The 26,654-nt window shown below is 40.6% G+C and overlaps 1 protein-coding gene across 2 annotated transcripts in view; it reads left to right on the top strand.

Moving 5' to 3' along the window:
• Window positions 1-26,654, top strand: part of DPH6 (diphthamine biosynthesis 6) — a 211,638-nt gene that overhangs the window by 74,642 nt on the left and 110,342 nt on the right. For both annotated transcript variants that reach the window (XM_030215158.1, XM_030215159.1), the window contains exons 4-6: window positions 1,369-1,442; window positions 8,139-8,257; window positions 22,149-22,210. In XM_030215158.1, the coding sequence (XP_030071018.1) occupies window positions 1,369-1,442; window positions 8,139-8,257; window positions 22,149-22,210 (255 nt within the window). The remainder of the gene's footprint in view (window positions 1-1,368; window positions 1,443-8,138; window positions 8,258-22,148; window positions 22,211-26,654) is intronic.

Here is a 26,654-nt window from a genome sequence, read left to right as displayed (position 1 = left end):
GTACAAAGAAGGGCAATGAATATGATAAAGGGGATGGGACAACTTCCATATGAGGAGTGGCTTACCGCCACTCTGTAAAAGGGCCCCTTAGTTATATTTTTGCATAATGTCTGTTGCGTTATCCAATATTGAAATTGTTGCCCACTTACAATATTGGCTCTCAACCCAGTCCTTCCGGGCACACCCAACCAGCCGGTTTTCTAGGATATCCACCATGAATATGTATGATACATAGATTTGCGTTCACTTCCTCCTTTGTATGCAGATCTACTTCATGCATATTCATAGTGGATATCCTGAAAACCTGATTGGCTAGGTGTGCTCCCAGGACTGGGTTGAGAACCAGTGGCTTAGAATAATGTGATAGGTGACTCTGCCTAAACTGTACATCCATGAGTGCTTATGTGCAGAGTGTGTAAAAGTAGGTATGCACTTTCCAGATGTATGTGGCCACACAATTTTTATTAAATCCCCTTTCCACATGTGAACTACTGTAATATGGCAGACCATACACATGGTGGTAAAAATATAAATGATTCTCACATGTACAATGGAATTATGCATATCAAAGTCACCTCATAAGATTGTGTGGCATATACACATTAAAAATATGTGTAGGAATCTAACTCGCACATACTTTTACATGTAATGGTAATAGAATTCAAACATGCGTGGGATAAACACAAAGGAATCCTATTTAGAAGGAATGGATCTACGGAATCTTAGCAGACTTGGGTGGCAACGCCAGTAATTGGGAAGCAAAACTAGTGCTGGGCAGACTTCTACGGTGTACACCCTGATCGTAACTGAATAGATATGGATGGGCTAGAGTGTAAGTTTAAGGGGCTTTGACATTAGCTTCAGAACTTTTAGTAGAACAGTAGTGATGGGCAGACTTCTACAGTCTGTGCCCTGAGAATGACAAGGACAAATCAAACTTGAGTATACATATAAAGTATTACATACCATGTAAAATGAGTTTATCTTGTTGGGCAGACTGGATGAACCGTTCAGGTCTTTATTTGCCATTATTTTCTATGTTACTATGAGTGATCCTTAGAGCACATTTAAACAGTGTTTGGAATATCTATGCATTCTCAAGGCTTCTACAAACTGGAGAACGCTAGCACTAAACATTTGAGAGCCCGGGAAGGTTATTTCACTTGAAGGTAATTAATGTGGAATGGAGAGGAGCTTCACAACAATATGGGAAAAGAACAAAAGCAAAACTAAGTATGGAGTGCAGCTGGGGGAATAAAGGAAAAAGCAAAGAAATAAAACTGTTCAGAATGAAAAGTGCAGGTGGAAGCATGATGTATTGGAAAGCTGCATTGTATGTATCTGACACTGTGTCTTAATGTTTTTCAGGAGAAAGAACTTGTGGAAGGCGTGTCTGTTGGGGCCATTCTTTCTGACTACCAGCGAGTCAGAGTAGAAAATGTGTAAGCAAGAATCTGTTCCTATATTTTGCGACTCACAGGCTTATTGGAGGAGTTGAGTTTTTTAGACGCTAACATACTGAGGGTCCCTTTTACTAAGCTGCGCAGGCGCCTAAGCGTACCCAATGCGCACCAAATTGGAGTTACCGCCCGGTTATCATGTGGCTGTTGTGGTAATTTCAATTTTGGTGTTTGTCCGAAAAATATTTTTTATTTTCTGGCGTGTAGCTACTACACATGTCAAGTGGCATTTAAAGCATGTAGACCGTTACCGCGTGAGACCTTACCGCTAGGTTAATGGCTTGCGGTAAAATCTTAGACCCAAAATGGACGTGCGGCAATTTTCATTTTGCCACACGTCCATTTTCGGCAAAAAAAAGACATTTTTTTTTGTAGGTGCGCTAAAACATAATTCTGCACACTCCCAAAGCATGCGTCTACACTACTGCAGGCCATTTTTCAGTGCACCTTAGTAAAAGGACCCCCTGAATCTTTGGCTAAATTTATATCTTACAAAGTAGTGACTGTAAATTCAATTTTTTAGCATTCTAATTCACACTTTTTTTAAATTCCCCCCCCCCCCCCCCCCAATCTTACAATAGGTAAGTAGGAGATAGATTTATGTCCTTAATTAGGATAAATAAATTTAAAACAAAAATTTAGAAACTCCCTGAGATTAAATAAGAGTAAAAGTAAATATATTCAAGTGTGGGGTTGCCAGAGATGAATAAGACATGCATATGTATATAGGTGACTTGGTCCACACAGGTATGTTTGTGGAGGAGCTAAAATGTGTTAGCAGAGTTTCTATCTTTACTCTTTTTCTTATGCTGTTAGGAGGACTCCGCAGCAAGTCATTCTTTTGGGGGATAAATTGGACAATCTGATGCAAATTAAGGCAACATTTGAGGAGGTTTTTGAAGAATTAGATTTGGGAGGTTGATGAGTTGTGGGTATGGTTTTATTGGGCCTGGGTAGGTGATTCATTGTATTGTATTGTATTTATTTTATCCTGCTTTTGCTGTTCTTGTTCTGTCCATCTGACCAGCTTGAAATAATGGATTCTGAAATCTTTAAATAAAATTTAGATCACCTGGACTAAATGGCTTTACTCAATTGCTCTAAAGCAATTTAAACTTTTTCCTGAAATTAGCCCATTTTAGCGCTTGAAAATTCACATGACCTCTCAGATGACAACCAAAACAAAATAATGGACTGCAAGTTAAGGAAGTCACATCCTTCTCTTAAACTGAGAACAAAATGTACAGACCTCTGTAATAATGTATCACATTTGTTATTTTTGCATAGGTAAAGTTGGGGCGTTATAAGAACTAGCACAACTTCTTGCCAGTTATTTATCCAACTAATTACTTAGGAGTTCTTTTACTAAGCTGCAGTAAAAATTGGCCTTAGCATTCCCTTTCCCACGCGCTAAGGCTATTTTTAGCACAGCCATAAAAATGCCTTTTTTCTGTTTTCACCATTAATGGCCGTGTGCTAATGTCGCCATTAGAACGCGGCCATTTTTAAAAATTACCGTAGCAGCACATACTGCCACCTGTTTTGTAGGTGGTAAAGGCTCCTGCATTATACCCAGGATTCTGTATATGGTGCCTTCATTTCCACGTGGAAATCAAAGCGTATTCTATAACAATGCGTGTAACTTAATTGGTAAACTAGCTGATCAGCGCTATTAATTGAATGCTAATAAGCAGTTATCAGCATTAATTGAGATTTACGCATAGAACTCTAAGCGTATTTTGTAAGGTGGTGAGCTTAAATTCTAAGTCGCATTGTTGAAAGGGGGTGTGGCCATGGGCGGGGCATGGGTGTTTCTGAAATATATGTGCATTGTTATAGAATACACCTGTTCTGCACCTAATTTAGGCATCAGGATTTGTGCCAAGTAAATTTGGCTAAATTTGGTCGTGTGGAAAGGTGCTCAGCATATTCTATATACTGCTCGGAAATGTAAGCCTATTCTATAAAATATAGGCATACTTTATAGAATATGCCTAGGCATATTTTTTTTCTGCACAGAATTTTCAGGCACCATATATTGAATCTAGCCCTATATATGCGCTAAAAGTTAGCGTGTGATAATGTAAATGCGCCAACTGGTTAGCACAGGTATGCCTACTCTGCCCCGATACGCCTAACACAGTTTAGTAAAAGGACCCCTTAGATATCTGGACAATAGTTTAGGAATCTCACAGTTCTTATATATGTTTTATTATGGTATTATATAACACAATATTGGTGTATACAGTAAAGAAAACATATTTAAGTTACAGACAATTACATGATTATAAGAGAGTTAGTTCTCTGTACAAGTAATCAAGATCATTGTATATCTCTCCTACTCTTAGATTGCCTCTCACTGAATGAAAGCAAATGTGTACTCTGTTACTGTTCCCCTTTGAGTGAACTGAATACAATTCCACGTGTTCATGGCACAGCGTCTCGGGAGAATAGACCAAGGACCAGGACCAGCACTTCCTCCTCAATTAGGCATACCTGCTTTCAGGAATGCATGGAGGGAATAATTTATGAGGCAGCTCAAGCCATGTATCACAGGAGCAGCCGAAAGATAAACATTTTCTTAACAGTTAAAGTTCAGTGAAATAATTTGAGGTGAAAGTCAGATGGCAGACAGGAATGCATCTTTAGTTAATTTTTCTTGGTTCTCCTTTGTCTCCATGCCTTTTTAAATCTGCTTGTCCTCTTTCTCGGGAATATGTAGATAGAAGGGATTGTAGAATGGTCCAAATTGATTAGATGTACCTGACCTTATCACTGCTCAGTATAGCTTGGTCTGACTGTAGCACACCCCAGAATCCTTTGGGGGGGGGGGGGTTCAGACTCCCTTTTCTTTTGTTTCAGGTAGTATATGTTTCTATATGAAGAGACTAGTTCCTTTTTTTTTTATACCTTCTCTCTTTAAAAATTGGAGGCACTGCATAGAACGCATCACATTTTAAACCTACCTGTAAGGCAGAGGTTCCCAAACCTGTCCTGGGGGAACCCCAGCCAGTCAGGTCTTCAGGATATCCACAATGAATATTCATGAGTTAGATCTGCATGCAATGGAGGCAGTGTATGTAGATTTAACTCATGAATATTCAATGTGGATTTCCTGACTGGGGTTCTCCCAGGACAGGTTTGGGGACCACTGCTGTAAGGATACTGTGGTGCAAGTGAGAAGCACAGGCATAATTATTAAAATTAAAGGTTTACATACTTTGTAAGGGAATATAAGGCTTAAAAGTGAATTCAACTTTTTTCCATCGACAAGCCTGACTGAGTCGGGTGCACAAGTGGGTGATGCCATTGCATGTTCCTGGGAGGTAATAGCCCAGCTAGAGTATACATAGCCCATGCTCAATAGTCTCCTCGGCTATTCAGTTTTGTTCTTTTCGAGAGCTCTTTTGCTGAAAATTTCAAGTTCTATGGATAGCTGTCTAGGCAGTTTACAGTATATCTAGTTATAGTATCTCATCAATAAGAAATATAAGGAAGTAAGGAAATTACAATCATTTACAGGCAATGGAAGGAGTAGGAGTGATAGCTGTCATGTGTCCCAGTTTGAAACTTTTGCAGTCCTGGGCCATTTCTGATTGCTGGCAAACCCTCTGGTCAGGTAGAAGAAGGGACTAGAATTTGAAGGCATCCTGATGGTAGAGGTATGTTTTAAAGACTATTTTAAACTTCTGAGATGTTGTCTCTAAAGCATAGGTAGAGAGGAAGGGTGTTTCAAAGTGTGGGTCCAGCAAGAGTGAAAATGTTGCTGTGAATAGTATCTAATTTGCATAAAAGTAGGATTCATGAGTAAATTATGATGAGAGGATCTGAGCTCTTGAAGAAGGATATGGTGTTAAGAGGTTTGATAAAAACAATGAAAGGCCTGAGAGTCCGATGGGGTGTGTTTACTTGTTGGGGGTAGGTGGGAGGGGTTATCAGACCTGGCCGGGGTTGGGGGAGTGAGTAGAAGGCATTGAACCATGAACCAGCTGCTACTGGAAGTTAAGTGGGTGCTGGCCCTCGCATAGCTAATTGGGAAAGTTAGGACTGTTTTTTTTTTTCAGTTCTATATGCCTGATTAGCTATGCAGGTGCTGGAACTGTTCCCAGCACTCGCAGGGTTATAAAATTGAAGGCTTTCCTACCTCATAGTTATTCCCCTGTCCTTCAAACATACATTGTTTAGACCAATCCTTGAGGTCTCCTTTTTTACTTATTATCTCCCTTCAGGGGTTTTATCATACCCTCTCTACTAGGCACTCTATGACTAGGCCTTTTAATGTGACACTGTAAGGGAGTCTGCTAAGTTGGACAGGCAGTTAGTTTCCTATACACTTCATCACAGTGGGGTACAGTTAGAGCATTCCTTTGTTCAGTTACAGAATCTACCCTAGACTGTTTGGGGGATGAAAAAACAGCTTTCTTCTTTGCACTGCTTCTTCAGCTTAAATCAAATTAATCATTTTGCTGCTCGGTCAGGTGTTTTATCTCTCTTAGTACAGACAGCATCTCTTGAGGAGTAGCTTAATTATTAGAACAGTGAAGTGAGATACATGGAAGCAAAGTTCAAATCCCACTGCTGTGCCTTATGATTTTGGGCAGGTCACTTAACCCCGCCCCCCCCCCCCCCCCCCCCCCATTGCTTTAGGTACAAGCTTTGATTATAAGCCCTCTGGAGACAGGAAGATATCTACTGTGCCTGACTATCGTGCCTTGAGCTACTCCTCAAAAAAGGCCTTTGCTAAATCCAGAATCCCTTCCCTTCTCTCAATTTATCTTTCAGCCAATACAGCTGTTTTAAAGTGTACAGTTGATTCTTTAAATGAACATTCTCATGTCTGTGTCCCTCATAGTCGCTTCCAGTTGTCTGCTGTGGATTTTTTGGCTATTAATAAATGGAGCAGTAGCCTAATGGTTAGCACAGTGGGCTCAAAACTGGAAGAACCATTTTTAATTCCCACAGTAGCTCCTTGTGACTTTGGGCAAGTCACATAACCCTCCATTGTCCCAGTTACAACATAGGGACCCTTTTACTAAGGTGCCTACGCGCGTCCAACGCACGTCAATTTGGAACTACCGCCCGGCTACCGCGTGCCCCAGGCAGTAATTCCATTTTTATGTGCAGCAGAAAATTTGTTTATTTTCTATTGCATGGCGCTAACTGGGCAGTAATCGGCAGTGTACGCGTGCTGACAATTACCACTCAGTTAACGCATGAGATCTTACCGCTAAGTCAGTGGGTGGTGGTAAGGTCTCAGGCCCAAAATGGACATGTGCCAATTTTTATTTTGCCACAAGTCCATTTTTGCCCCCCCTCCAAAAGGCCTTTTTTGCATGCGCGCTGAAAAATGGACCTGCGCACATCTAATACGCGCGCCTACAACAACGCAGGCCATTTTTCAGCTCACCTAAGTAAAAGGACTCCTTAGATTGTGAGCCCACTAGGGTCAGAAAAAAATACTTACTGTATCTGTATGTAATATGTAAGCCACTTTGGTTGTACCATACAACGACGGTATATCAAGAATCTCAAAAATATAAACCTCAATTTTTTCCATCTAGGAATCTTTTAGTGCAGCGTTTTCCATACCTGTCCTGGGGGAACCCCAGCCAGTCACGCTTTCAGGATATACATAGTGAATATGCATGAGATATATTTGTATACCAAGGAGGCAGTGTATGCAAATCAATCTCATGAATATTCATTCTGGATATCCTGAAAACCTGACTGGCTGAGGTTCCCCCCAGAACAGGTGTGAAAAACACTGCACTAAAAGATAGAAAAAAATTGAGGTTTATGTTTATGAGATTCTTGATATACAGGTTTGGGAATCACTGCTTTAGTTCTTCAATGTTATCTACCTGTAATCTCTGCAACAAGGGATAATACATTTAAATCACTTGTACTGCATGCAATTTTGTGAACCATGCCACTAAAGCAGATTGGTATTTTGCCACATCTGTGGCAAGGCCAGTGTATGCCTTGGTAATTTTACTTTAGAACCAAAGACAAATTAAATAATTAAATTGGTTTACCTAAATAACCATTGGGTATGTGCATTCATTTGAAGAGACATAAGAAACGTCAATGAAAATGAGCAGAAAAAAAAACACAATTTCATGGGGTTTTTTTCCTGTGTTGTCAATAGTGCACACTTTTCAGAAGGAGCATAGAACTTGGATGCCATGTCTGAGGAGGTGTACAATGGAGTATCACTGCAATACATTTCTAGTTTTGCTACTGGTTTTCTTTACAAACAGTACAAAAGACTTTCAGGGTCTTGTTCAGTGGCCTAACGATTCCTGAAACTAACTCTTGGTCTGTGTGAAGAGACAGTCACGGCCTACAGGCAGAAGGGAGTTCCAGTCATGATGCAATAATCATGCCTGTTGACCAAGCAATGGATACTTGCATATTGGGTATAGGAGGAGCTGCGGTTTACAGTTCTAGACCAAGGATTGTCACTGTGATTGCTGGGCTAATAGGAGAAATAGGAATAAAAATAGGATAATAACCTTCGATAATTGTGAATGAGGGCTCCTTCCTTCATAGCTTTAGTATGAGGCATTTTTAGTTGAGTAAGTAGAAGCTGATGGGGTGATGCAAAAACATTAGGAAAAGAAATTTGTACTTTGACTAATCTTGTTTTTTTTTTCTTTCTTTCTTTTTAAAAAAAAGGTGCAAAAGACTTAATCTGCAGCCCTTAACATACCTTTGGCGTCAGAACCAGGAAATTTTGCTCAAAGAAATGATATCATCTAAAATTGAGGCCATAATTATCAAGGTAGCAGCTTTTGGTAGGTATCCTTGTTGCTTACAGGTCACCAGGTTTGTGCCTCGATCATTTGCAAATAGTGACAGGAAGATGGCAGGAGGGCTCAGACTTTTTAAGCAATTGTTTGGAATGTTTTGCTCCAGTTTATTGACCTTAGGTTTAAGATGAAAGGGAAAATATATCTTTTGAAGCTTAACGTTTCTGTTTACTTGTCTAGCAGCACCAACATTGAACAAAAAGAGAAATACATTTTTGCATTTATTTCTATATTTTGGGGTAATTTTTAAATTGCCATCCTGGATGTGGCAACAGAGTAGTTCCTATGATGACAGCTGTGGCAACATCTGATGGCAGATCCTTTGCAGGTGTAGAAATCTGTAAGAGTAGAACTCTTACTATCATGTTCAGTGTAATGCTTCTATCTAGGATACAGATTATTAGGATTTTAGGTTTAATTAATCGATTTTTCAGATCAGAGCTAAATATAGATTAGAAATGTAGGTACAGTTAGTATATCCTTATCCCAGAGAACCTATTTATTTATTGGGATTTATTAACCACCTTTATGAAGAGATTCACCCAAGGTGGTGTACAGCAGGTACAGTTTAACATAAAACTTACAATTTTGTTAACAGCATAACAATAGTAAAATAATCTAGAATATACATAAATTCAATAAATGAGGTAAATATGAAAACAGTAAATTGAAACCTAATAATAGAACTACCATGAAATAGCATCAAAAATATACACATTTAACAGCACTGGAATTCAAATACCAAAGATATAATACAATGTTAGCATAATACTAATGATGCAACTAATTTAAGCGTGCATTAGACCCTTCGACTAACATAGATATGATGCTAAAGATTATGATGGAAACAAGATGCGTGGTACAGAGTCATTTGGGATAATTTGATGGTTAGCTAAACTCAAGGCACATTCTTTGTATAGTTAAGCAAGAGATAAGGAACTGATCTAAGTTACAGTGTGTGTAGCAAGCTAGTCCAGGTGCAGAATGAGTGTATAGTCAGTCACTCACATGTACTAAAGACTTGGGAGAAGAGCCAGGCTTTCACCTGCTTTCTGAAGTAGAGGTAGACTCAAGTTATACGTAGCCCCTCTGGGAGTAAATCCCAGAGCATAGGGGCTACTCTTGAGAAGGCTCGCTTGCAGGTATCACATCGTACAATTTCTTTTGACAAGGGTACAGGTAGTGATGGTCCTTCAGAGGACCTTAAAGGTCTTAAAGTTGTGTAAAGAGCTAACTTATTCTTTAAGTACTCTGGCAGATTTTGTCTGAGGACCTTGAAAATCAAACATAGAATTTTAAATTTAGCCCTTTAAAGTACTGGTAGCCAGTGTAACTTTTACTTAAAGGAGCATATTTACTGAGCACCAGTGCTCATTAAAGAGTAATTGATTCTTGTTAGAAACCTATTATGTATCTTAATTGTGTTTCACACACATTTTGCCATAATGTGGCACAAATGACCCAACATACACTAAAAATAAGGAAATGTATTGCATACAGCTTATCATACAAATGCAGCTGGTGGCCAAATGTTCAAGGGGCTAATCATAATCCTGCCTCCAGGTGTGCAGTAGTCTTGAGCAAAGAGCACACCCCCATCAGATACCCCCCTTCTGACCTCATTGACCCATATTTTCTGGTGTACATTAGTATTAAGTTGATACCATTTTAAAGAATGGTGCCACTAGAGCAAGGGTGACTGGGGATTGCTTCTGCCTTCCCACCCTCATCCTAATGGTTACTGCAGTGGCCTGAGAACCAGGTTTGATTCCCATTGCAGTTTCTTGTGACTCTGGGCGAGTCACTTAACCCTCTATTGCCCTAGGTACAAAATAAGTACCTGTAAATAATATGTAAATCGCTTTGATTGTAACCGCAGAAAGGCGGTATATCAAATCCCATCCCCTTTCCCTCCCCCCAGACCGCTAAGGAATTCAAAGCATGTAGGTCTTTCCAATGTTCTTTGATCTCTGAGTAATGCTCAAAATGCTGTGTCAAGGCTTATTAGTGGAATGAAGTGATTTGAACATGTGACTTCAACATGAAAGAATTTGCATTGGCTGTCAGTTATTTTTTGCACATGATTTTAATGCTCGTTCATGATTTTTAAAAATGTTGTTTTTTACTGCAAGTAATCTCTCTTCAAACCTTATATCAAGAGCATTGCACTCTAGTCAATAGGAGTTATTAGTGTTACCTTTCTATTTCTTTTTCTCAAAAGGTTACTACTATCTATTCTCATGTATTTTCAATTGTTGGCCCCTGTTATGGAATAGTTTGCCATTAGATCTTCATGTACATAGGGATTAGTTTGAATATCTAATTTTTAGCTTGGCATATTCTTGGTGTTTAAATTCTGTTTGTTTTTCTGTCATTTTATGTGTTTTTATTATACTCTGCTTACATTTTTGTAAGATGGGGAAACAGTAAATGAAATTAAAGAAAATGAAATAGTTCTGTGATTAAAATAATGGTGAAAAGCACTATTTAAACACTATTTTACTGTACCTTAGTAAACTGGGGCCTCAGTTTGTACCTGAGGCAATTACCATTGGATGTCATACCCAAGGTCACAAGAAGTAGAATTTGACCCTTGTTTTCCCTGATTCTTAGCCCCCTGCTCTAACCACTAAGCTGTTACTCCATTCCCCACTAGGCTTCTCTTCTGTTTCAGTAGACCATGGGGAATCAGTCTTTTCTTGTTGCTTTTCTCAATTATTTTATAAGGATTTGGATCTCCCCGGCACATACTCAATATTGGGGTAATTGAAATCAAGAATATCATACCCTCTTACCAAAATCCTTTAGCAGAAAAAAGCTAAAGAAATGAGTCGAGAAAAAGACCTCAGAATAACATAAGCATTACATCAAGTTTGGTTACTATGATAGTGTGCCTTGCAGTTGGTTACAGGACCTCACAGGTACAGATAATTTGCAATGTAAACTTACAAGGAAAGCTTTATTAGTGAATGAGCAATCAATCAATACAGGCTGTTCCCCTGTCACAGACTCTGTCCAGCCCTGGGCAACAACCCCAATAACATTTACTTCCTTCTCTCCTAGCAGTTCTTTCTTCTTCAGTACTATTCTAGTCACTCAAACATAAGTCCAGGTCTGGCTCCAACAAGGACACTCAGGACCTGGGTCTTCACAGAAAATAAAGTTACTCTTTTACCTTTGCGGTTTTCTGTTCCTTCTCATGCAATCCCTGAGTATCTACAGGGTACAAACCTCTGAGCCAGGGCCACTCCTTACTTCCTTGGGACTCCCCCACAGGTACTGGAGCCCATCCACCACTTTGGGAGAATGCCTTCCTTTGGAGCTTTTCCCCTGGACATACCTTCACTTTGGACCTCTCCCCCTGGAGATCTTCCTTGGGACCTCCTTGAACTGTTCTGCCCCAGGGCACTTAATCACCTTGCCTGAGCCCCACCCCTCTGACTCAGCATAATAGTGCCACCTGCTGTAAGGTGGTTTAACTTCAACACCAGTGAGGGAGTGTTCCTAGGAGCACCTGCCGCTATATTATTCACTCCCTCACAGTTACCCAATCCTAAGTGGCACTGTCCAATCATTGTTCAAAAAAAAACCTGCCTACTCCAAAAAAATGTTTTTGGAAAGATGATACTCATCACAACAATAAAAAAATATATATTGACAAAAAATAACTATGGTTCTTACATTTAAATCCAAAATTAATCTTTGTATAAAAATATTTGAGCCATGAAAAATACAAGTGCACGTTGGATAAGCGCATGCTCTGTTTATGGGGACAAATTTCGGTTTAGCGCACCACTGATAAGTGCAAGATTCGCTTATATGCATGGTTTAAGACCGCTCCTGTACAAGAAAGACTCTGCATAAGCGCGTGCACGGAATATGGAAACCGATTGGCGTGACAACCGAGATTTCAAATTTACTGCCCCTTTAACTGCCACAGGCAGAATAAGCGAAAGAATGTTGTTAGAGTGTACACTGGGGTCGTCGTCACGCAACTGTAAGACTTTAACACTGGCTGAACGAATAGAAGTTCTTAAAAAATTAGGTTATCAATAGAAATCAAACAAAATAAAACTTGGAAAAGAAAATAAGATGATACCTTTTTTATTGGACATAACTTAATACATTTTTTGATTAGCTTTCGAAGGTTGCCCTTCTTCGTCAGATCGGAAAAATAAAAAAATTAGAAAACAAACAAAGTCAAGCATCTATTGCTAAAGAATATGGTGTCAATCCCAGTCAAATTTCACGTTTCTTAAAGCAGAAAGACCAGCTTCTGGAAAACTGGCAAAACAGTACAAATCCACAACAGAAACGAAAACGGGCGGGAAAAGCTGAGGAGGTAGAAGATGCTCTTTTTCGGTGGTTTTCTCAAGTAAGCAGCAGACAGTTTCCTGTCAGTGGTCTACTGCTTATGGAGAAAGCTAATCAGCTAGCTGAAAGTCTTGGACTAACTGAATTCAAAACCACTGTTGGATGGTTGGAAAGATGGAAGGAGAGGAACAACATAAAATTCAAGAAACAGCATGGTGAAAAACAAGACGCTGATGATTTTGGTGCTGAAAATTGGGTTGTTTCAGTTCTTCCTACCATCTTGAACGAGTTTGCACCTTGTGACATTTTCAGTGCTGACAAAAATGGTCTCTACTGGCGAGCGATTCCTGATGTAACACTTGCATTCAAACGAGCCGAAACTACAGGAGGTAAAACGTTGAAGAACCTACTGATGAGCCTCCTTTGCTGCAATATGGATGGGAGTGAGAAGTTGGAACACCTCGTCACTGGAAAGAGCAAACAGCCCCGTTGCTTCAAGAATGTTAAGCGACTTCCTGTGTCATACGAGGCTAACGCAAATTCATGGATGACTGGGGAAATTTGGAAGCAGTGGCTAAAGAAGTTAGACACTAGAATGCGGGCACAAAAGCGTCAGAGTTTGTTGCTTTGTGATAATTGTGCTGCACACAGTGATGATGTCAGGCTGTCTAATGTCAAGGTGGTCTTCCTGCCACCAAACACTACCTCTCTGATCCAACCTATGGATCAGGGCATAATAGCCAATTTCAAACAACATTATCGGGCTCTTGTGCTACGTCGTCTGATGAGCATTATGGATGACCAAACTGGCAAGGATAAACGTGCTGTTGAACTGGCTCGTAATCTATCACTGTTGGATTCCTTACATATACAGAAAGAAGCCTGGAATCATGTTACACAGGCAACCATTGTGAACTGCTACAAGCGGGCAAGCTTTGTTAGGGATGTGGAGAGAGACGAAACAGATGCAGCTGTTGCAAACACGTCAGATGAACAGGCTATTGACTTCCCAGCCTGTGTTACTGAAGAGGAGTTTCATCACTACGTAGCTGTTGATTACGATCTACAAACAGCTGACAACAGCACTGATGTCCAGATATGTGCCTATACGCAGGCAACGGCTGATGATGAAACAGATGATGAAATGAGCAGTGAGGCACATGCTGATGAAATTCAACAACCTCCTGTCACTTTTGCAAGAGCGCTGGAGAGTCTCAACACCGTGCGGGCCTATCTGGAGGCCACTGGATGTCAGTACTATGACAGTTTTTACAGTCTGGCAGACATGGGGGCTCATTTTCAAAGCACTTAGACTTACAAAGTTCCATAGAAACCTATGGAACTTTGTAAGTCTAAGTGCTTTGAAAATATGCCTCATGGTCTATGGAACTCACAGACACAAGAGTGTACAGAGGACTATGACTGATTATTTCAAGTAAGCCTAACGTCAGTTAACAGAGACTGTATAACGTCAGTTAACGGAGACTGTACGTATAATAAACAGTACTGTACATATGTTTATAAATTGTCAAGTTTCTTTGTGTCACAACGGTTAAGTGCATGCTCCGGTTAACTGCATGTATTTCTTTGGTCCCAGACCCTTGCATGTAAGTGGATTGCACTGTATATACAATCCACAGCTTAATAGTGTGTTGAAACTAGATCTGTCTAGGTGAGATAAACTCAAAACTTATGTTGTTCTGGGGACATTTTTTTCCACTCAATTCTTTAGCTACCAGCTACTAGAGTTGCCATTAAGCAACCACACTTGCCTATCAAAACATCAACAGTACATAAGTGTTGCCATACTGGGACAGACCGAAGGTCCATCAAGCCCAGTATTTGTTTCCAGCAGTGGCCAATCCAGGTCACAAGTACCTGGCAAGATCCCAAAACAGTACAATACATTTTATGTTGCTTATACCAAAAATAAGCAGTTGATTTTCCCAAGTACATTTTAATAATGACTCATGGACTTTTCTTTTAGCCGTGTTTTGATTCTATAATTTTTCTATTTAGGGACTCTCTGTGTTTATCCCATGCATTTTTGCATTCTTTCACTATTTTTGTCTCCACTATCTCCACTGAGAGGGCATTCCAGACATCCACCACCTGATGTTACTTCTAAATCTATCTCCCTACAACTTCAATTCATGCCCTCTAATTCTATTGCATCCCCATCTCTGGAAGAGATTCGTCTGTATATTAATACTTTCCAAAGAAGTAAATGTCTGTATCATATCTCCTCTGTCCTTCCTGTCCTTGAGGGTATATATATCTTTAGATCTTCAAATCTCTTCTCATATATCTTTATGCACAAACCCAATACATACGTTGCATTCCTCAGAACCATTTAAAGATTTTTTTTATACAAATGGAATAGTCATAAAGCAATTTTAGGGCAGGCCAACAGGTTGGATAGGCAGACACTAGGGTTGCCAATTTTTTGAAAGAGAAAAACCTACTACCTGATGAACCCATGCCCTATCCCCATCTCACTCCCAAAAACTTCAGTGAGGGAGCAGTGCAGGCTTCAGTGGTTGCAGGCCACTTTGAGGGCTGGGGGAAGTACAAGAGATTGCATTCTTCAGCCCCCATTGAGCCTTGGTCCCCCAACACACGTACTTTGCCCATATAGTATTAAAGCCAAATAAATTCTGCATCCACACAACCCCCTGGCCTTTCCCCCAACAATGGGAGCAGAGCTAGGATATTTCCCCATAAAACTCACCATACATTTTGGTTTCCAGTGTAATTTCAACAACAGCTGTACAGTAAATTAAAAAATATCTTTAAAACAAAAAGTCGCTCAGAACCTAGATCAAATCTACAATGCCCGCACTAACTTCCAAAACAAGAATTCTACCTGATATTATAGGGCCCTAAATATTACAGAACAATACATCTGTTGGAAAAACTGAACAAACCAAATTACTAAAAAAGGCTACATAGAAAATTCATGCTAACAGAATACCTCAGTCACATATACGGAACAAAAATGCCAAGTAATAGAATAAGTGACCACAAACTATAAACAAGTTTAACCAAAACCCCAAGAAACCGGACCTTGCATGTACTACAACACCAGAGTGACAGAAATAAATGCTTTTTCTCCTGTAAAAAAATATAAAGATAGCACACGCCAGGGATAGTGTTGGGGTAGGGAGTGCAACTAGGGCAATTACCCTTGGCCTGCAGGTCAGAGAGAGCTGCAACCTGCCAGAAGCTAAAGGTGGCGCAGCCTGGTAATGGGCTTTGGGGTTCTCTCCCATATTTATGCCCTGGGCCCCAGCCATATCTAACACCAGCTCTGGCAAGCTGTATAGTCCAAATCTAACATATTCTAAACACAAAATAGAAAATAAAATTATTTTGTTGTCTGGCCATTTTATTTTTCAAATCAGATTGGTCCAAGTCTCTGGTTTCTACTTCCCTCTGTCTTCTCTACTCACTCACCAGGGTCTCCTGCCTTTTGACATTTCTTCTCTCTCCGTGTCCACCATCCATCTCTCATCTCTGTGTCCCTATCTTCCCCCATGTTCAACAACTCCCTTCCCTGTGTCCCTATAGTCCCTTGTCCAGTATCTACAATGTGTTCATATCCATCATCACTCCTGTATCCCCTACCTCTTATGTCCCTGTGCCCTTCCTTGTCCAGCATCCCTTCTGAGTTCCTATTCTCCCCATGTCTAGTATTTCTCCTCTGTGTGTATATACCCTCCACCCCCTAATGTCTAGCATTGTCTCTCTATTCCCATATTCCCCCAATGTCAGGCATTGCCCCTCTGTGTTCATATGCCATCCCCATACAGCATCTCCCCTTTGTTTCCCTGCCCTATGCCTATCGTCTCCCCTCTGTTTCTGTATATCTCCCTGTGTCCAGCTTCTCCCCTCTCGTCTAACCCACACCAGTGTGTCTCTCTCCTCTCCAACCTCACCCATCAACCTTCTTTCCCTTTTTCTCTTCCCTCTCCCTTCCAGCGTCTGGCTCTTTTGCCCAATATGGATTAAGCATTTGTCTCCCTCTTCTTTCATCCCCTTGGTCTGGCATCTTTCCTGTCCCTCCCACCTTTACAGCACCTCTTTCCCTTCCCTCCAGCCCTCCTCCCCTGCAGGCCTTGCCTTCATCCTCTCCCCCACAAGATCCAGCATCTCTCTTCCTAACTTCTAGCCCCCGCTGCAAGTCTGGCATCTCTCTCCCTTCTCTCTGCCGCTTCTCCATCCTTTTCCTTCTCTCACCCCTGCCACGGTGCTTCTGCTTTTAATTATGGGTGCTGGCACAGCCAGCAGCAATTCACACAGGCCCATTTCAGGGCCTTCTCTCTGCCACGATCCACCCTCTTTGATGCAACTTCCTGTTTCCAAGAGGGCAGATCATGGTAGAGGGAAGGCCCCAAAGTGGGCCTTTGTGAATCGCTGCCTACTAAACTGGCATCCATAATTTAAAATGAAGCGTCAAGGCGGGGGTGAGGGAGGGAAAGGAAAATGCAGAAATGTTGGATTGCAGGTGGCTGGGGTGCATTACTTCTGGGTGGGCATCAGGTAGAAGTGGATGGACCTAGGCCCAGGCCCACCCATGGTTACGCCCCTGTTTTTATACCCTTGGAGAGTTGAAGTCTCCAAAATTGAACACAGTACTCACGTGGGGCCTCACCAATACAGGGGAATCCATGCCTCATTTCTTAAACTGGTTATACCTCTCTCTATGCAGCCCAGCATCCTGCTGGTTACAGCCACCATCTTGTCACATTGTTTCACCATCTTGAGATCCTCAGACACTATCATCCCCAAGGTCTCTCTCTTGGTCCTTGCATGTCAGCCTCTTGCCTCCTAGCGCATACTGCTCCTTTAAATTTCTTCTTCTGAAATTTATCACTTTACAATTCTTTGCATTTAATTTTTACTTCCAAACATTTGACTATTTCTCTGTTTTTTTGTAGATCTCTTTTCATGTTGTCTGCTGACTCCGGGTGTCTACTCTGTTTTAAATCTTCTTGTCATCTGCAAAAAGGCAAACTTATCCTTCAACCCTTTGAGAATGTCACTCACAAATATATTGAATTGAATCTGTTCCAAAACTTATTCCTGAGGCACTCCGCTACTTACCTTTCTTCCCTCTGAGTAAATTCTTTTTACAGCACAGTACAGCAGTGGTCAAGAATGCAAATAGAATGTTAGGAATTATCGGTATTCAGAAAAGAACAGAAAAGAAAACTGAGAATCTTATTATGCTTCTGTATAAATCTAATACATGATCCCAACCTGAGTACTGTGTTCAGTTCTGGTCAGTCCATCTCAAAAAAGATACAGAAAAGGGCAACAAAATGATAGAGTGTGGAACAACTTCTTTAAGAATAAGGACTCTACAGATTAGGACTCATAGCAGAGAAGAGACAACTGAGAGGAGATTTCATAGAAGCTGAAAAAAATAATCTGTGGAGTATAGCAAGCAAATAGGGAACCATTATTTATCATTTCTCATGACATTAGGACAAAAGGACATACCAAGAAACCAAATGATGAGAAACAAATCTAAGGAAGAATGTTTTTTTCAGTCAACCCACTTCAATCTATGCTATATCTTGAATTTCATGTTGGATTTCAGATTTAGGGGAGGTCTTTTACTAGTTCGCAGTAGCATTTCTAGAGCACACTAATGATTAGCATACCCTAAAAATGCTACTACAGCTTAGTAAAAGACCCCCTTAATTTTATTCTTATCTTTTCCAAATCTGAGTTCAAGGTGATTCAGGTACACGTGTTATTTCCCTGAGCAAGTGGATTTCCAACCTAAGTTGTACCTGATGCAATGGAAGCTAATGTAACTTGTCCAAGGTTATAAAGTGTCGATTATAGAAACAAGATTTCCCTGGTCCAGGATCTCTCTCTCTCTCTCTTTAACCACTAAGTTACTCTTCTGTTCACAGCGGAGAATGTGTCCAAAGTGAATAGTAGAGTTGTGATTAAAAGAAAAAGGTTTATACAAGTTCCATAGTATAGGTCCAATAACAGTTTTTAGCAAAACAGGCTTGGGAGCACCACCTCTTACTGCCAGCAGATGGAAGCAACTACCAGATAATCATGCTCTCCATTAGGATTTATTGGACACTTATTGCAAGTGACCCAGATAGGCCACTGTTGGAGACAGTATTCTGAGCTCCATGGATCATTGCTGTGACCCAGCATGGCATTTATTATGTTCTTGAAAACACATCATTGCTACAGTTCACTTCCAGCTATGAAAAATAACCCACAAGGCCAGATTTACTTTCCAAAGGTTAAAGAGCCAATAGTTGAACCTAGGAATCCTGATTCACTAATTCTCTGCACTAGACAATGCTCACCCTTGAAATAAGAGCACAGCAATGTTTACTAAGTACAGTAGGAATTAATATTCTTTATTGTCCTTCTTATTTTCTCTCTGCAACTTGGACCTGCTTCTTTTCTTTTTTGGTAAGAATGTGTAGCTGTTCTATATAATATTGTATATAGTTCTTTTCTTTCTTTTATATTATTATTGCAAACTGCTTTGATCTGTATGCCAGCGAAGGCTGTATATTAAGTACAAATTAAACTAAACTAATATCAACGTTCTCTTTTCCCCAGTATTTCTCTCATCACACACAGGAGTATTTCAAAGAAATAAAATCTCACTTGCCTCTTTGACAGCCAATAATAAATTAAATGATATAATTCAGCTGAGAAGTTGAAAATGCATGGGAAATAGTAAGGCTTAACATGCCAGGGTTAACTTTTATTCATAGATGATGCAATTAAATAAAACAGGCATTAACTTCAAGGTCAGTCATTAAAGTCATAAAATTGAATATTTTAATTGAATTGCAATTGCTTCCCACTGATACATGCAAATAAAGTAAAATAGATGTCAGCTAGGCAAATTATAGCTCTTTCTCCTAATTAATTTCTGAATTTTGGCTGAAATTTATCAGTTCTAAAGCCTTGTTGTGGGTTTATTCAGCCATCTAGCTGTTTGCAGGGTTGCCTAAAAAAGATACTGAACAGTGTCTAAAAGACTCTTCGGTATTATGAATTAAACAAAAATTATTTTGTATTTAAGAACTAAACCTAACAGCAGTTATTCCCTAAGAATAAAGAAATCAAACTGATTATGATTGTCATGGGACAGCTGTGCAGCAATATCTGGTGAGGTGAAAGGGATCTGAAAATTCTTTCTGACTTTGGAAAAACAGTTAAGAATCTTGAATCTATGCACTGGCTATGAAAAACTGTGGACAAATACCTAGATCAAAGGTGCCCAAACTGTGGGTCTTGACTTTAGATAGGATCCCAAAATCTGTATTTGGGGTGCTGACAAGGGCAGGCCCTCTGTAAGCCATCATTGGTCCATGCTAATAGGAGGGTTGCACGCTTTCTGTGGTCACATGAATGGGGTCACAGCTATAGAAAGATTGACAAGCACTGGCCTAGATTTAACATAGAAAGCACAGGCAGCTTCCTCTGGTGCTAAATTTTCATAGGCACCCAAGTGACACTCCTATGATATCACTTAGGTCTCCTCTTGAGCAATGCCCACAGCAACATCAGCTTGAACATCTTCAATAAAAAGACAGCAAGAGGCCTGTGAACCAACAATTATTTAGACCAGGCCATGACAAATTTTCTTTGGATTTAGGAGCCAGCACTTGAGACCTTTCTCAGTCCCTCTCCTCCCCCACCCACCCTGCTGCTATTTGTCACCACTGATGTGAGGAGGGGGAAGAGGAAAGGAGGAAAGGTGGTAATCTCTTCTGAAGTCCTTTGCATTTCCTTTAGGACCACCTGACTTACTGTTCACCCATTCCTTTTCTAGGGGAAAAAAAGCTTACCAAATCAGGCCCATAATGCACCCATGAACACTACTGGCTGAAATATACAGCCAGCAACCTCACTCCTCACCCAATATCATTCTCACCCACCTCCCCAGACCTGCTGTCATTAGAGGCCAAACAATTTCGGTTTTGGCTTTGACGCTGAAAATGGCTCAAAAGCTGTATTCGATTTTGGTTCAATTTTGGCCAAAACTTCTTGAACATTTTCAGCTGAAACTGGAACTTTCTATCTATAGCACGTGATCCCCAATTGTTCCTGCCCATGTTTGCTCCAGTCTCAAAATGGCTTCTGTAACCTTCAGCGGTAGTCTCACAAGACTGCTGCTGAAGGTCTCAGCAGCCATTTTTACAGCAAAGACAATATGAGCAGGACTAGGGATCGCTCTTGCTCCTACTAGCCACTAGATCACCATGGACTCAAAGGTAGGCTCAGGGGAGGGAGGAGGTGATGACAGAGCTATTGTCATTTGGGGGATGGTGGAGGCTATGGCGGCAGTGCTACTTTTGTTCGGGGAGGGAGGAGAAGTAGGGAGAGGAAGGAAGCTGCTATGGCTTGGGAACGGGATCGGTTTCTGCTTTGGTTTCGGCACTATCTTTACTTAGTCTTGCCTCTGACAGTGTGAATGGTCACTCCAGATGTGCATTAAGCATGAGGTCTAACTTGGGGAACTTGGGTAGAGGAAAGTTGAGCAAAACTGAAAACATCCCTCTACCTGATGACTGTGAGATGAAAGAACTTGTATAGGAAGGTGAACTTGTGGAGGAAGGCGTGACAATCGAGCATAAATCACTGAGAGAAAAGATCAGTAAAGCATATTATAAGATACAAAAACTGATACTGAAGAATGCATTACATCATGAAATAAGATATAAGCCATTTATCAGTTGGCTCCTCCTACACTCTCATATACCTTTGGAATTGTTGACTGCCCTCTTAAAGACCTTGAAAATCTGGATGTACAATTGAGAAAACAACTCCATGCCCATGAGATCATTTATAAAAATTGGGGTACACCAAGACTGTGCGTTTGCCAAAAGGAGGAGTGGGCCTCAGAGAAATAGATTATACCTATTGAGCTGTTGTCATAGGCCTCCAGGCTTATTTAACAGCACCATTAGAACCAAATGCACAAAAAATGTTGAAATATGAGTGCAAACATCCAGAATACATCATCATTAAAGTTGGACAAGCATTCTGACAAGGATTGAGTTAGAATCCACTAGTATGAAAAGAGAACAAAGCAAAAGAATTTGCAAAAGAAGAGAAAAACCTCTTCAAATCAGCAAATCAGGAAAAACAAGTGGCAACTGCATAAACACAGGAATACAAAGTGTTACTCCAGAAACCATTTGTTGATCAAAACTGGACAAATGAACAGTTTAAGGAGAGGTCAAATGAAACAGATAAAGGCTTTGATGTTTCAGACAACATTTTTGAAGTATAGTTGAGGGGTTGGTTTGGGCTTCAGTATCAGGATTCTGTCTATGTTATTGATATTATTGATGATATTTTATGTGATTTGATTATGTATGTTTTAGTGTACTCCACCCTGATTTTTGGATGGGCGGATTATACATTTTTGTAAATAAATAAATACATGCAGCGCTGGTTGTTGGGTTTACCTTTTGTAATAATAATGTTTATATCTTTAGTAAAGAAAGATAATTTTTAAAAATTTAGTGATAGTTCAAAAGTGTCTTCTTTTACTCAGGTCTAGATCCAGAGAAACACCTTGGAAAAACATTGGCTGAAATGGAGTCTTGTCTGATTGAGGTGAGTATTTCTAGATCATTCAGTACAGAGTTACTTATTACCATGTGTCAGAACCTGTTTCAGAAATGTTCTCGCTCTTGAAAAATAGCACAAATGGGCCTTCAAGACTGAAATAATCAAGAGTTCTTTATTAAAAAGACCTGACATGAGTCATGTTTCAGCGAGCATCCGCCTGCTTCATGTGTCTTACAAAGCAACATTTAAAAACATAGTAAATAATATGAGAGAAATCATAATGCTACAGAAGCAAGCTGATACTATAAGATCCTTTAAAATGACCTAAAAGGACATGCCTTAATGGACATATTACATTTATATCACATATTACAACAATCCATACAGTACATATAAAGTAAAATCAAAGACTCTATAAATATGAAAATTGTATCTACATAAAATCAAACAATACACATCCTATAATATAATTCTCACCTCCAATGTTCTGTGCCTGGGACCGTGGATCCGTGGTCTGCGAGGCACCATCAGTGATGTCCCATCTCATGCCCCTCCCACACTCTGTGACGTTCCCCCTCACGCCCCTCCCACACTCCGCCCCCCTCCGCGTAACCTAACCGTCCTCACGCCCCTCCCACCCAGTTCAACACTTGACTCCGCCCTCAAAAAAATGCTGCCGCCCTCCCTCCCCAAGATTCGGCTGTTGGAGATGGAGAGGACGAAGAGGGAGGGCGGCAACACGTCAACCAAACAGATGCGGCGACAGGCAAATCGGAATACAGGGGGGAGGGAAAGAGCAGTGGGTCCGACCGTCGGAGACGACGAAGAGGGAGGGCAGCGAGACGGCGAGGTAAGCAAGGAAGCACATTGGCTGATCTCTGTTTCCACTCCCCTATGCAGCCGTCATTCCTATACACTAAAAAACAACCAAAACTAGGAGCTGCTGCTTCACACTGTCGTTTTTACATTGAGGGAGGGAGGGGGGAGGGGGGAAGGGGGGACCCTGCAAATGGGGGAAAAAGGGAGGGAGGGGAGGTAAGCAAGGAATCACATTGGTTAATCTCTGTTTCCACTCCCCTACGTAGCCATCCTTCGTATACACTAAAAAAACAACCAAAACTAGGAGCTGCTGCTTCACACTGTCGTTTTTACATTAAGGGGGGGAAGGGGAGACCCTGCAAATGGGGAAAAAGGGAGGGAGGGGAGGTAAGCAAGGAATCACATTGGTTAATCTCTGTTTCCACTCCCCTACATAGCCATCATTCGTATACACTAAAAAACAATCAAAACTAGGAGCTGCTGTTTCACACTGTCATTTTTAAATTGAGGGAGGGAGGGGGGACGGATGCAGGGAGGGGGGGAGGGGAGGAGGGCGACTGGGAAAAAGGGAGGGAGGGGGACCCCCCCTGCAACTGGGACGGAGGGGGGGACCCTGCAACTGGGAGACAGACTGGGGGGGCAGTCACCCTGGAACTGGGAGGGAGGGGGGACCCTGGCACATACTCTCATTCTCAAACACACACTCGCACCCAGTCTCACTCTCTGTCACACACACACACTCGCACATTCACTCTCTCTCACACAGTCACTGTCACACACACTCTCTCAAACATACACACTCCGAGGAAAACCTTGCTAGCGCCCATTTCCTTTAAAACAGAAACCGGCCTTTTTTACTAGCATTAAGATAAACATCATAGATAATAGAACTTGTATGTTTGTTAAAATATAACTTAATCAATAAAAAATGAGCAATAACAATGACATCTATATAATTGCAAAAAGAGAGAACATACTAAGGCACCTTGGATATTACCACTGTAAATAGTGCTGCCTATCTTACCAAAAAATATATGTAGTACTCCTTAATGAATCATGCAGGTCAGCCTCTAAAGAGCTAAACAGAAAAGTATAGAAAATAAATCATGGGAAACATAATGAGACAAAAACATAACAAGAAAAAGACAGAAGCTGTGACACAGTGTTCAGCAGACCATCATTTAGAATAGCGAGTCTTAATCAACCTCAAAATGCAGAAAAACTGTGAATCCTATGATACAATGAATCATCACAATGAAGTTGTGCAATTAGAATTTGAAGGTACTGTGAGGAACCAGTGAAAAATATAATAAATTAATTGTGTCGGCTAATGTGAGCAATCCATAAATAGACACTAAACCAGCTATAACCAAAGAGAAAAAGACTATTCATAAATAGTCATAAAAGTGAAACTTTCTCTCATGCATTATTGTTCAGCAAAAACTTTAAAAAGAAGAGTATTTATATCTAAATAGAGTTTTTAGCAGCACAACGTGTCAGAGCTCAATGTCCTTTGTTTGCTTACTGTAACAGACTAATCATGTCCAAGATCAATTGTATATGGTCAACAAATGAGCTGAAGGGAAAAAACCTCAATATATAATCAAATCACAAAAATATTGGTGAAAGCAGTGTGTTCAAAACATAATCCTTTCCTTTCACAATCAAACCAATCATTCGGACTTACTGAGCAGTAAAATTGTCTGCCTTATCATTAACATTGCGTAAAAATTGCCGTCGGTAGAAAATAAATGCCAAAAGTGAAACCAGACACATGCGCATTGTCTCAGTAAGTAAAGCAGAAAGCATTGCGTCACTAACGACATCACAGAGGCCACCATATGATCAGCTGTGCAGTGCTAATGAAGACCAGTGTAATAATGAGTACCATATGAAGCCCTAAAAATAAATATATAATACTCAAAAACTGCTATATAAATTGATAATCCAAGTCCACTTGACTGAGTATTAGAAATAACATGCAGAATCCTGAAATACTGTGCAGAGTTGTGAAAGCTTACTATGGGCCTCATTTTCAAAGCACTTAGACACACAAAGTACATGGTACTCCAAAGTATACTAAGGGGTGCATTTTCAACACCGAAAAATGGCCAAAAAGCGGCACAAAGCAGCAGAACATTTTTTTTTTTTGCCATAATGTCCAAATCGCAATTTTCAAGGCCCATTTTAAAGATGATTTTCTGTATTGTTTGTTTGCAGTGCATCCAAATCAAAAGAGGGCATGTTGGATCACCTTATGCCTTTTGCCTGGAACAGACTTCCTGAGCCCATACGCCGTGCACCCTCCCTGCCCATTTTCAAGTCCTTACTCAAGGCCCATCTCTTCTCCCTTGCTTTTGGCGCCTACCCACCTTCCCCATTCCTGATACCTACACTAACTACATAGCTTATTACCTTTAGATTGTAAGCTCTCTTGAGCAGGGACTGTCCTTCCCCTTGTCTAAACTTGTACAGCGCTGCGTAACCCTGGCAGCGCTATAGAAATGCTAAGTAGTAGTAGTAGTAGATTTGGGCGTTCCCAAAACTTGGACATTTTTCTGTCACAATGGAACAAAAACAAAAACGTCCAGGGCTAAAAGACGTTTTGGTCTAGACCTGTTTCAATCACGACTAAGTCACAAAAAGGTGCCCTAAATGACCAGATAACCACTGGAGTAATTAAGGGATGACCCCCACCCCCCCTCTCCCCACCCCCAAAGTTGTGAAAGAAACAGTATATACCAGCTTCTATGACAGCTTCAGATGTTATGGCCAATCCTATTAGAACAGCAAGCAGGTCCCTGGAGTAGCCTAGTGGTTGGTGCAATATACTGTGGAGAAGGGGTCCCAGGCCCATATCTCACTCTAACTATTAACTTGTGGTGAGAAGCGTGAGCCCTCTAAAACCCACTAAATACCTACTATACCCACATATAGGTGAAGGGCTATTGTAGTGGTACAGTAAAGTTTTGGTGGGTTTTGGAGGGCTCACCATACAATATGAGGGAGTAACAGTGAGATGTGTAACTGTGTACGTGGAGAGGCAGCCTGGCTACCTCCTATGGTCTGAATATCAGGCCCCTAGTGTCTTTCTTGCAAATTAGAGTTTTGCTATAGTTGGGCAGTATGAGGGAGCAAAACTAAATCCATTGTCCATTTTACATTATGTTATGTTACACTACTAAATTTCATTCATCAAAACAAATTTGTGTCAAAGTGATTTACTTCTGGCAATAACTTACAGCACCTGTCATCTAAAGAGGATATATTTTACAATTCTGCACTTTGCAACTAGGCATGCAGGGTAGCTTAACAGTACATTTCTAATGCTTGGACTATGTAACAACTTCCATAATGAAGAAAGAAAACCAAATTGTAGTTGGGTAAATGATTATAGGGTCATAACTTGACAAGTTGCAGAGAATTGATGGATGAGGGGACGATCCAAACGTTCATTTAACAATTTCTCTCAGAAAAATAGGAACTGGAGAGGTAAAGGTCTAAACTATAAATTAAATACTAAAAACCACACCTTCAAAAATTATCACAACTTACATCAATGTTCAAAAACCTTTTAACCCTTAAGAAGGAAAAAGGAGAGCTTGAAGGCTTCCATCTGCTATGGAGGGCTTACAACCTAATTTTGTACCTGAGACAATGGAGGGTTAAG

The sequence above is a fragment of the Microcaecilia unicolor genome, chromosome 9 (genome assembly GCF_901765095.1).
Source record: "Microcaecilia unicolor chromosome 9, aMicUni1.1, whole genome shotgun sequence".
In the NCBI taxonomy this organism is placed as follows: domain Eukaryota; kingdom Metazoa; phylum Chordata; class Amphibia; order Gymnophiona; family Siphonopidae; genus Microcaecilia; species Microcaecilia unicolor.
This window is presented reverse-complemented; position numbering and strand designations above follow the sequence as displayed.